Source organism: Camellia sinensis, chromosome 12 (genome assembly GCF_055761805.1).
Source record: "Camellia sinensis isolate YWXY chromosome 12, ASM5576180v1, whole genome shotgun sequence".
Taxonomy (NCBI): Eukaryota; Viridiplantae; Streptophyta; class Magnoliopsida; order Ericales; family Theaceae; genus Camellia; species Camellia sinensis.
The window spans coordinates 135430740-135443354 of record NC_138972.1 but is presented as its reverse complement, the minus strand read 5'-3'; the positions used below and the strand labels follow the sequence as shown (position 1 = coordinate 135443354).

General features: G+C 32.5%; 2 protein-coding genes across 2 annotated transcripts; both read left to right on the top strand.

The window, feature by feature from the left end:
• Positions 1-2135: 2135 nt before the first annotated feature.
• On the top strand, positions 2136-3858 carry LOC114265105 (F-box protein SKIP22; the record flags this gene model as incomplete). Its single annotated transcript, XM_028205847.2, is given in 2 exon segments — positions 2136-2626; positions 2628-3858. Coding segments are annotated over 2 exon segments (1533 nt in total), but the record flags the coding sequence as incomplete, so codon positions are not given.
• A 3346-nt stretch (positions 3859-7204) lies between these two features.
• Positions 7205-11771, top strand: LOC114265106 (ATP phosphoribosyltransferase regulatory subunit). The gene is made up of 4 exons (XM_028205848.2): positions 7205-8208; positions 8288-8515; positions 9646-9711; positions 11111-11771. The coding sequence occupies exons 1-4, from the start codon at positions 8035-8037 to the stop codon at positions 11264-11266; spliced, it is 624 nt and encodes a 207-aa protein (XP_028061649.2). The 5' UTR covers positions 7205-8034; the 3' UTR covers positions 11267-11771.
• The last annotated feature ends 844 nt before the right edge of the window (positions 11772-12615 follow it).

The following is a 12615-nucleotide window of genomic DNA, read 5'->3' as shown; positions in this document are numbered from 1 at the left end:
AAGATATAGATCTTGTAGGTCTCGATGCTCTTCTTCGTCCTCTTCTTCTTCTTGTCTCCGGCAACTGCTCCGCCCTTCCTGGGCAACTTCTTATCCGCCTTAGACTTCTTCTCCATCGGAGCCTTTTGCATATGTCGCTAATAGGCAAAATCCATCTTCAACCTCTAGGTCTGATAGAGGTAGTTATCGTGGTGGCTCTTACAGAGGTTACAACAGAGGTCAGTTTTTTAAGGGAAACCGAAGCCGAAGTAGTGGTAGAAACAGGTTCTTCACACCAAATTCTAATTCCACCTCTACTTCTAATTCTTCTACGTCTATTTTTCCTTTGTCAGATTTGTGGCAAAACTAATTACACAGCTCTTGACTGTTGGTACAGAATGGATCACAGTTTCCAATCCTCTTAATCTGCTACAAGAAGTAGTTCTCCTAAGGCTTATGTTGCCTCTTCTTCATCTGACACTATCAATGCAAATTGGTACCTTGATTCTGGGGCTACTACTATCTCACTAATAATCTCAACAATCTTTCCATCACAGATGCCACACCACTGCCATTAGAGAGAAAGAAAGAGAGAGAGATCTAGGGTTTTTTGAAATTGAGAACTTTCTCAGTTTATAATGTTCTCAATTGTAATCATGAAAAAAATTGAGAAATTTTTCAAAATTGATAATTATAAATTTCTTAGTTTTAATAATATTCTTAGTTCATACTAGAAAAAAATTTGAAAAATTTCTTAGTTTTGATAATTATAAATTGAGAACATTCTCAGTTTTGAAATTGAGAACATTCTCTGTTTGGGAATTAAAGGGCAAAACGTCTTTTTACCTCTAAATAGGACTTATTAATTCAAAAACTTTTTAATAGGACCTAAGCTACTACCAAATATGTAGATAAGACTTTTAGGTAATTAATCCATAAAAGAATCTCATTTTTAAAGGGCACACGCATACATTATGTGAGATCCAAGTCTTATCTTATAATGTAATTTTTTTGTGTGCTTAAAAAATTCTCATATATAATACAATTATGGATAAATTACATTCACTTTTCTTGAGATTTGGAAAAAAAAACACAGTTAGCCTTATAAATTTGGTACAATTACATTAATTTCTATTTTAGTAAAGTTAAAATGGTCAAAATTAAGAGGGGACTTACGTGTAGATCTTAATAGATGGATTTACTATCCAATAGATCATACGATAATTAATGATGTTTTTATTAGACACTACTAAAAAATATCACTAATTGTTAATTTTTAGCGACATTTTAAAAATTTTATTACAAAAAAGTCACTAATTACAAGTTTTAATGACAGTTTAAAAATGTCACTAATCACAACAATTGGTATTAATTATTAATAAATTCATATTTAATATTTTTATATTAATTAAAAAATAAAAAATTATATATTTATGAAGAAAAAGAAAAAAATCAATATTAATTAAAAAATAAATATTAATTGGTATATTAATAAATTCATATTTAATATTTTTATATTAATTAAAAAATAAAAAAATTGTATATTTCTGAAGAAAAAGAAAAAAATCAATATTAATTAAAAAATCAATATTAATTAGTATTAATTATTAATAAATTAATATTGTATACTTTTGTAATGAATTAATTATTAATTGATAGTAATTAATAACAATTGTTAGTTATTAATATTAATTGATACTAATAAAAATTAATTATTAATATTAATTTATACTAATTAATAATTTTAGTATTAATTGAGACTAATTAAGCCATTAATTGATATTAATTGATAATTTTAGTATTAATTGATACTAATTAATTTATAATAAAAAAAAATTATAACAATAATACTTCTATTACATTTTTATCAAATGTATCAATTTTTATATTAATTGATACTAATTAATACTAATTATATTAACTTTTATTAATAAAATAATTTTTTTAAAATTAAAACTAAAAAAATGACAAAATAATCATTTTTATATCATACATAAAAAGAAAAATTATATAATTTTTTACAACTTATTAACCAAATACTACTTTACTACTTAAATTTATAATCTTACACTTATATTCACAACCGCAAACCATAATATTTTAAGTTATAAGCTATAATTCTTCACCGCTCTTCCCCCTTGTCTGCTGGGAATTAACAAATCTACGTCTACTTTTCATCTACGATTCACACCAGGAAATTGAGACTCAGATCTTCTGAAACCAAAGAAACCCAAAAAATCGAAGTACCCACCACATGCTCGATTCAACACCTCAAAGAAGTTGTCGCTCAGAGACTCCCTTCTTCATCTTCTTCTGCGACAGCTTCTGTACACCTCTCTCTCAATCGCAAGGATGAGCTTCTCGGTTCTTCGCCTCAGGACTCTCTCCAAGCTCTAGGTATTACCTCAGGTGATCTCATCTTCTTCACTCTCGATCCTAATTGTTTTTCCTCCGAAACCCTAATTGTCCAATCTAATAGTTCACAATCTCAGAATTGTCAAAAAGCCCTAACCCTAGAACCCAGTTCTCAGAAAGAACGAAATTTGGATACCCAGAAGGAAGAAACCCTAGATTCTGAATCTGTGAAGACTGAAACTCGAGAATTAGATACCCACAGAAGAAAAAACGCTAGGTTTAGATTCCCAGATGGATGATGGTGGTGATGAGTCTATGGTACATGTGGGGAAGTCGTTTTCTGTGCCTGGTTTTCTGAGGAAAGTGTTCCGGAAGGAGGTGGGTGAAGGGGATGGTGGTGATCACAAGCTGTTAGTTATTGCTGTCCATGCTGTTCTGATAGAGTCTGGCTTTGTTGGGTTTGACTCCGTTTCGAGGAGGAAGGTTGAAGGGTTTCATCTTCCAGATGAATGGCCTTCATTGCAATTCACTATGTCTCTGCAGTACACTCTTCCTGAGATCATTAAGCAAGGTCCTATTACAATTAATGGGGTTGAAACAGTGAAATTGAAGTTTCAGAGTTTGGGAAAGTTTGTTAATGTGTATGGATCTTTAGCTAAGAATGGTTCCGGGCCGTATGGGGTGCGCTTGGATGAGGACCATTTTGTTTTCTTCTTGAACCTTATATGGGCGAATTGTGATTCGATTGATGAGATGAATGGAAAAGACGGCTTCTCTAATTTACAAGCTGCGAGGGAAGTTTTTGAATTTTGGAAGACTGTAAAGGATAAGCTTGCATTGCCCCTCTTAATAGATTTATGTGAGAGGGCTGGTTTGGCTCCTCCACCATGCTTTATGCGCCTCCCAACCGACCTGAAACTTAAGATTTTGGAGTCTCTTTGTGGTGTTGATGTTGCTAAAGTGGGATCTGTTTGTTCTGAGTTGCGTTATTTGTCATCTAATGATGATTTATGGAGGCGTAAGTTTGTGGAGCAGTTTGGCAACGTGGAGGGATCTCAGGGAGGGAGCCACTGGAAAGAGAAGTTTGCGAAGTCTTGGGAGACTAGAAAGAGGAGGAAGAAAGCTATGTGGGAGAGGCCCCGTGTGAGAGGAGAGCCTTGGCCATTTCGAGTTGGGATACCAAGAATCATCAGAGACCCTCATCCTCTCAGGGTTCCAAGAATCATAGGTGGAGATCATGACATAGGGCCAGATTTCCCATTTGGGCAGTCTCTTCGAACAAATGCTCGTCGGAATGTCATGCCTCACTGTAGTCTGTTTGGACATCGCACCTAGTCAGCAACTTTAGTTTCTCGTTGGCTATCCTTGTCTTGTTGGAGGTAGTTTTTATGGGTTTAATAAGCTTATGCATTTATCTGTGAGTGCTTTGGTAGATCTCCTAGAAGTTTGTAAATAAAAGTATTTATCAGTGACTTGGAAATGTTTATATGAATACTGTTTTTCGTGCCTCTTTGACAGGTTTAAGTTTTGGATTTGTTGTGTTGCTATATCGTCTACGCAATAATTTGATTGAAAATGGATATGGTGTGATGATCTGATACATAATTCTTTTGTAATTGTAGTACACTAGTGGGTGACACACGCGATGTGTGTGCAATTTAAATAAGTAAGAATAAAAACAAATAATAAAGAAATCAGTATCATAATATGAATGTTATCAAAGTAGTAAGTGTTTTTAATGAAACTCAAGATTTTGGGTTCAAACCTTCTCCTCCTCTGTCTAAAACTTTTTTATTTTAGGCTAGAAAAAACTGTCACATGGCATGACATGTGGGCTTGGACACCAAGTTTAGTCTTCACTTAATAATAGTATAGATATAGATAGATGGTTTTATGGATTCATTAATGGTTTGAACAATTTCATTACATTAATAGGTAGTTGACAGTGGGGATTGCCTATGAACAGTTACTAATATATAGTATTTGAATGTTGATTGACTTTGGAATTCTGTGGGGGGCTGCTTTCAAGTTTACGACCAATAAGTTTCACTGGAGATACATGGTTCTGCAAGACAGAGCTGACCTCACAATTTGGTAGTCACTGGCATTTCTGAGAGTCCTCCATTTGTGTTGGAAATATGGTGATTTGTTTCGAGACAACTGCCTTAATATTACATAAAAAACAAATATGGTTTTAAATACTGTGATACATTTGTAAGGCTATGTAATTGTGTTGTATGTCAAGTTTCAGAATTATGATCTATGTTTCAGACCTTTTTAGTTTCATACAATTATCAAACCACTTTGAAACTGACTTTGCGAAGCTGGCCCCAGGGAAAAGTCATTGGTGTGGCCTCTTTCATTACCTGAGGTATCAACTACTGGTTAAACCATTTCCTGAAGAAGGATAACATGAATTGAACTAGGTTCAAATGCATCCCCCTGACATCTTTTGAGGAGATTCAGTGTTGTTATATTTATATATGCTATAAATTCTGTGTGGACAAAATACTTATTCTCTTTAAAAATTTCTCTTAATGTGATAGCTACCTAGGATGACATATCATGGAGTGATCACGATGCATCTGTGCAAATTTGAAACTTGTTGCAACTCTTAAGATGTTTATAACAATCTTTTTGTTTCACCCGTTTAATATTATTATTATTTTGAATGCTTTTCAGTATACAGGTAAAAGAGGTCAGGTTGAGCTCCTTGTTTTAAAAAAGCTTGCTAGAAATATCCTATGCTAAGAGATTGGGGTCGGTATATGTGAATGCCCTGATTCTGGTATGGTAGTGTGGTTAAAAATTTATGAAGTTTGAAACAGGATCATTTCTAATATATGTTTTGATTATTGATCAATTGCTTACCTTTTCTTTTCCTTCCAATGAGTAGAAATACCTTCGTTTGGATAGATGTGGATTTGAAGTCAAAGGGATTTGAGGTTGGATTTTATATAATATTAGAGAGCTACTTATTATAGGTGGATAGAAAAACTAAAAAGATGCAATTTAATAGCATTTTGTACCTAGTAGGAATATATCCTCATCATGATTTCAAATAATTATTTTTGCTTAAGTATTTTAAATATATCATAATAAAGCTCTTTAATTTAGACTTCAAATAGTTAGCTAAACTATTAGATCTAAATTTGAGTTATTCTTCTTACATTCTTCTTTGATGAATAATGCCAAATCTATGTATTTCAAATTCGTAAATACAAAAATGTCTTAAGCTCAACCTTATACCATAGGGACTGCATGTCATTGGTGATCAATCGTTTGTTTATTTGATCGTCTTCTTATACTTCTTCTCCTAGAAAACATTTTTGAAAATTTTATTTTATTTTCTTGGATGGAAAAATATTTTTGTGGCTTCAGATGTACACCAAGGATCCTCTAGAGTGAAATTTCCCTAAAGTTTCCTAGAGTGTTATATTGTGTGGTTGAGATTGACTTGCCAGTAAATCTCAACCACACAATATAACACTCTAGAAAATTTTAGAAAAAAATCACTTTAGAGGATCCTTGCTCTCAAATGTATCATACAAGATGTGAAAGCTGATTAAGAGTGAAACATTGATTTCCAACTTGCTACATTCAATTTTCTTGAACACTATTTTTAGATCTAGACTTTTCAAGGGAAATAAAATGAAAGAAAAATACTATTATTTATACATGTTCATTTTTTTATGGGTAACTAACAAAAAATAGTTTTTTTTTTTTTTTTTTTTTTTTTAAAAATCCAACCAAACAAATGAATTTTTTGTTTTTTTACTTTACTTTCTTCCTTTATTCACTTTCATTCTTGCTCTAAAACTTGATCAGAAGATTCTCCCAAAATCTTTAAAAAAATGTTTAATTATATGAACATTTCCTCAATGATAAACCCAAAAAATTAAAATAATTATTTTTTTATATTAAACGTGATCAGAAGATTCTCCCAAAATCTTTAAAAAAATGTTTAATTATATGAACATTTCTTCCATGATAAATCCAAAAAATTAAAATAATTATTTTTTTATATTAAAAAGTAAAGGAAAAAAAACTGATTGCCCATTGTAAAAAAATTTAAGACACAAAATTAATCACATAACCAGAGAAGGTATATATATGTAAAATGATTTAAAATTATATTTGAATCATAAATTTTTTTAATTTAAATTCATAATCTAAATACAACCTAAATGAATCAATGTTTTTAACGACGAATCCTACCTCAAATGTATAAACATAATCGTCTTTTATAATTAATTTTGTGTCCAACTATTGGTTTTTAAGGCATATTTTGAGAAGATGGTAAAAAGTAATTTTTTTGTCTTTTAACCAAGTTTTTGACTTTTGAAGACAAATAATTTGAAAAGTTAGTAAAAAGTTAATTTTAAATTTTTTTATTAATATTTGTTTATGATGTCAAATCATAATAAAATGACTAAACTATCCATATTTAGTTTAAAATATTTACAATTTCATCCATATAACACATTTTGACCCAATCAAGAATCGAATTGTCATTTCACCATTAACTTTTAAGAAATTTTTCAAATGAATTTTTTTTAAAAAAAATCAACTTTTAACTTCTACTACAAATTAAAAAAGGGCAAATTACATATACACCCCTCGAGGTTTGGCTAAATTACATATGCCCCCTGAGGTTTGAAAAATTACGAATTCCCCCCTGAATGCTATATTTGCATAAGAAATTAGGGAGTAATTTGTTATGAAATATAAACCTCAGGGGGCAAATTGTTATGAAAATACAAACCTCAGGGGGCGGGATGTAATTTCCGAAACCTCAAGGGTATCTGTAATTTAGTTAAACCTCGAGGGGTGTATATGTAATTTGCCCATTAAAAAAATAACTAAAAACCAATTTCGTAAAAGAAGCCCAAGTCGAGCCTTATTAAAGCGGAAGAAAAAAGTTACCAAGTGCCGACTAGTAACAGCATCTTCGACGCTTTTTTAGATTTTTTTATTATTAAATTTAAATTTGACGGGATATGTTTTTTTTATTATTATATTAAATTCATATCAAATAAAGTTAAAATTAAAATTTTCAACAAATTAAAAGAATATTTAAATTATTCATCAAAATTTTCAGGTTCGTTTGGTTTGTATTTCTGAATAATTTTTAAAAAATTTTCTTTATAAATAAATTTTTAAAAGTAATCAAATCAAATAAATTTTTTCAAATTTTTTTTTTAAAACTTATAAATCAAACAAGTTTTCCAAACAAATCTCTCTCACACACATCAAATCAATCACTTTTTTCAAAAAACTCTCTCAAAATAATTTTTCAAAACAACTTTTAAAAAAAATCAAACCAAACAACTTTTCGTATTTTTTATCACTAAAACACATCTTCCAAACACAAACCGAACATATATTCAGTGATCGTCGACAGATGACCGGGTGAACGATCTCTTGATCAACCAAGTGAATAATTGAAAAAACAATCGAATAGATGACCGGCTTGAAAATTTTTTACTAAAAATTTGTTTTAGGTCGAATGACCACTAAAATTTTCATGATGAAAAACTTGAATACAGGTGGGAGATGTTCTAATTAACTACTCGCGATTCACGTCTCCCTCCCTCTGCCTAAAATCGCCTGTAAAACCGTGAGTCGCCACCGGCAATTTCTCTCTCTCTCTCTCTCTCTCTCTCTCTGTAGCTCTCTAATTTAACAACAACAACAATAATGGCGTCGTCGGTCACTCTCTTTCCTCGCTCTCTCTTTTACTCTTCCTCTTCCTTGCCAGAATCAATCTCTCTCTCTACCAGGCCGCATCGTAACATCCTCCTCCTTCAATTCCACCTTCATCGAACCTATCCCCGAATCCAAGCTTCCAGACGAATCTCCAATTTCCCTCAGGTTCTATTTATTCTCTCTATCTCTCTCTCTACATATATAGTTTAATTATATGTTGTGTTAAAATTGGTGTTGTATTCAGGAAGGTAGTGGCTTGGTAGATGATCCACGCAACTGGAATAGCAAACAAGGACTCGCCATGGAAGACTATCACGATGATCATGAAGATGAAGATGATGATGATGAGGAAGACGAGGATCGGAGTTTGGATCTTCTGGTCAGGTTTGTTCAGAATGTGTTTAAGAAAATCTCGAGGAAAGCGAGGAAGGCCGTTCGATCTGTTCTGCCTATCACCATATCCACCAAATTGGTATATGTCTCAACTCATGGCTATGAACTTTTTTCAGTCTAGGTTATGGATGATTGAAAATTGTTTTAATTTCTTTCGATGATAATCAGAAATATTGTGTTCTCGTTCCGTGGTTAGTTGATATATGAATTGGGTAATTAGGGGTAAGAATTATTACTAATAATATTACTCTTTTTTTTGGATTGGCACAAAGCCCGACTAATCCTAGGTGCACAGGCTCTCGCCAAGGAGTTTTCTACAAGTGTACCACACCACAGTTAATTCAAGGGTTTTCCCCAGGCCAATGGCCCAGGAATTGTTAGCACCAGCACTTGAGTGATCTTTTGACACAATTCAAAATACCAATATGTTATACAATTCGGGAAGGCTCTTGAAATGATGTAGTATAGCAACTTGTCCTTGGGGCCTACAATAGTTGCTATAACAATGGATTTGTGGTTCTGTTAACCACTTCAGCACTGCCACCATGTTCACTCTGTGAATACCTTGAATCAACATTGATTTTGAAGTCATTTACCAAAAAACAATTATTGATTTTGAAGTGAACCTCAAGCATAGGCTTCTACCGTACTGGAGAACCAGCTTGCTTGCTTGGGCTTCACTTGATTTTGGAAGTTCATTGGGAGTTCTTTATCTCCGATAAATAATTAAAAAAATTGAAGAATAATCAGAATTAGTTTGGTTTTCTTTTCTGTCTGCTTATGATTTTTTTAATTTAAAAATTACTATTTTGGTACTCTATATGGCACACAATACGCATGGACTATAGACATATTTATTTCAGTCTTCTGATCGTGAAGGGTTCATGGCAAGCAAAAATTGCATCATGCTGGAAAGTTTAGAATGATTTCTCCTCTTCATTTCATTTCTTTTTTTGATAATTCAGGCATCATAATAAATTCAACTTTGGTATTGAACATTCCATTATGAGCAACATTTTCAGATACATTAGAAATGATTATTCAAAATTTTCTTTTCTTTGTTTTGAAAGATTGACACCTTAAAATTTCTACTGTGGTTTAGTAACATGGAATTCTGTTCCCGGATGCTTTATGCCATACTAGATGCTTTCTACTAGATATAAGCCTCTGGTAGTCATTGACTAATGGTCTATTTTTTGTTTAATGTAGTTGGGGTTTTCTGTCAATGGATTGATAATGCTGACATTTTTGTGGGTTTTGAAGGCATTCCTTGAGGTAAATATAAATATTTGCGTAAATATAAATATTTTCATAACTATATAGTTGTCTATATTTAGTGCATGACCAGTTATGATTATCACTTTATACCATTTTTGATGTCATGTCTCAGTGGATGGCAAATTTGTTGCATTCTAGTTTGATTTTTGCCTCAGTTACAGGATTGGTTGAACCCTTGTGTACACGTACTTAGTTTCTGTCGGACATGTATTTGATAGAAATTATACGTCTCAAGTGCATATGGCATACTGTACTAAACTTGAATAGTTTTGAATCTTTTCATGATCTGTTGCCCCTTCCGTGTTTTGGGTGATTAAATTGGTTTGGAGCTGAAAACTTGCCCCTAGCATACCAATAATCCACTTCTACATTTGGCTTTATTAATTTTCAATACCCATCTTGTCCATCTTAAAAAGGATGGGATGTATTATTTTCAAAATCAATACAAAAAAGAAAAAAGGAAAGCCATATGAGTTTAGTTTCTGCAACTAAGCTTGATTTCTATTGTTGACTGGATCTGGAGCACATACTTAGCATCTAGGTATGATATGATTTGAATATTGATTATTGAGATATTTGATTTTGGGATTGTGAATTCCCACTTTCAATTATGTTCTTCTTGGTGCTACATCAAAGGGTGCTTGTTTATACTAAATGACTATGTCTGATCATGCATATAGTTCCGTCATCCATGTAATTTAATTGTTATATTAGTTCTAGTGTAATGTAGGAAATACTCAGTCTTTATTAACTATAGTACACATGTATGCATACATGGTAGGTAATGTTAGTAGAAAACCTTGGTGTTTTAGTCTTTACTGGCAAAATTTATTTAATTGCACTAATCTTCTCAGGGTGGTTGTTCTGCCATTTAAAGTTAAGAAATGACACAAATCGACATTCTTCTCATATATATTTGGCCTATGACCTGATTCAGAAAATATGTGCATTCAAGCTAGACTCTTGTTTTGAAGTGGCACAGAGCTCAATAGACTCCCATTTTCTAATCCTTGAATGAACTAATCAGAAAATGCTAATAGTACTGCATTGCACTTGATAAAGATGCTTAATGGTTAATATTTAAACCTTGAATAAACTAATCAGTAATGATTAATGTTTTAGCCTGAGGTTACCAGGACTGGCCGAGCTAGTAGTCAAAATGTGATTGTAGATGCAGCTATTCTTTTTATCTTCTTGTGCAAGCTCTAGAAACACGCAAATGGTCCAGATTTTCATGAGATGGATGATGCTTTTTGATTTGTGGAAGCTAATGAAAATATGTCTTTGTTTAGAACAAAAATGAAGATGAAAGTTCTATGAGATAGTTTCTGCATGCATTGTTTCATTATGTGAGTAATCACACTCATTTTTCTTTATATGTTTTTATCAAGCATAGGTGGTTTGCACCCTCGGGAGTGTAGTGTTTGTGAGCATCTTGCTTATCCGTGGCATATGGTCTGGTGTGTCCTATTTACAAGACAGCCGCAAATATAGGGTGAGTGAATTTGATGATGAGCGCCGGGCATGGAATGGTGCACAGCCCGCATCTTGATTTGTTCACTCTGATGATTCCAAACAAGAACAATCTTATGTTTGAAAAGGGTAACAGGGGAGTATGCATCAGGTTTGGTTCTCATCTTATGAGAATGATTTCTCCTGTTTGAAGATTCAACACAAGCCATATGAGTACTCTGATATCTGTGGCATACATAATCAAAACCATGACGAATGCTAATTATTCACTGGGGCAAAGCTACTATTCTCTTCTCTTTTACACTTTTTCCTTCAGTGCACCAAAAATCGTTATCTAACATGGTACACATTGCTCGACTTGCACTCAACAGACAAAGAGCAGGGTCTCATCAGTAAGCAACCCTTATTTTCTCTTGATATATCGAGTATACCTGTATACCACTTCTACTTTTCTATTGAGTGTCGAACAAAACAGTGCTTATTAAATGTGAGTCATAATTTACTTGGTCACCATGTAGACCAGACTTTATAGGTTGTGTTTTACCTTTCTTCAGATGAGAAGTGAATTGAGCTTGTTTTGAGAATTGGCTTCCTAGTACTGCTGCACTGTATGAACTTTATTATTATTTTTGTAGCTGTTAAATCGCCTGTGCAAGGACTAGGGGTGTAACTCGGGGTGATTCGGTCTGATTGAGAGGTTTGTCAAAGCCCAATTCAAGTTGTGTTGAGATTTGTCCAGGCCTGCCCAGGCCCGAACTGTAACCCGAGATTGCTTGCCCGACTCGAGTTAAACCCGAGTTGCCCGAATTGTAAATAAATTACTCTTTTTTTTTTTTTGCAGCTACATTATTAAATTATAAAAATTTGACTATATTTACATTTTTTTTTAATAGAAAATCATTAATACCATCAAAACAAATATAATGTTAGAGAGATGAAGCTTTAGCAGTCTTTACAATTTATGAGTGAAAATTAAAAAAAAGTAAGATTTTATGTTATTTGTATATATAATATATATTCAATATAATTTAATAATTTAAATTACTTTAATATCATGTAATGGTTAATAATTTATATATATTTAATAATTTTATATATCTATATATGTATAATTCGGGTTTCGGGTTGTTCCGTTTGTTTGACGTTTTTGTCCAAACTCATTCAAATTTAATTTGAGTTTTTAAATTTTTGCTCAAGCCCGTACCGAATTTGAAAATATTTTGTTTAAGTCTTAAAAAAATTCAGTTGGGGTTCGGATTGTTCGAGTTGAGCCTGCTCAAGTTGCACCCCTAGCAACACCCCTAGCAAGGACGATGACGGAAACTGGGGATGTTTTTGTTATGGCCAGGAGCTTTTCTTTGGATTGGCATATATAGAGGGAAAGGGCCTTAACTGCACCATATCAGTATAGAGTATAATAAAATCTTA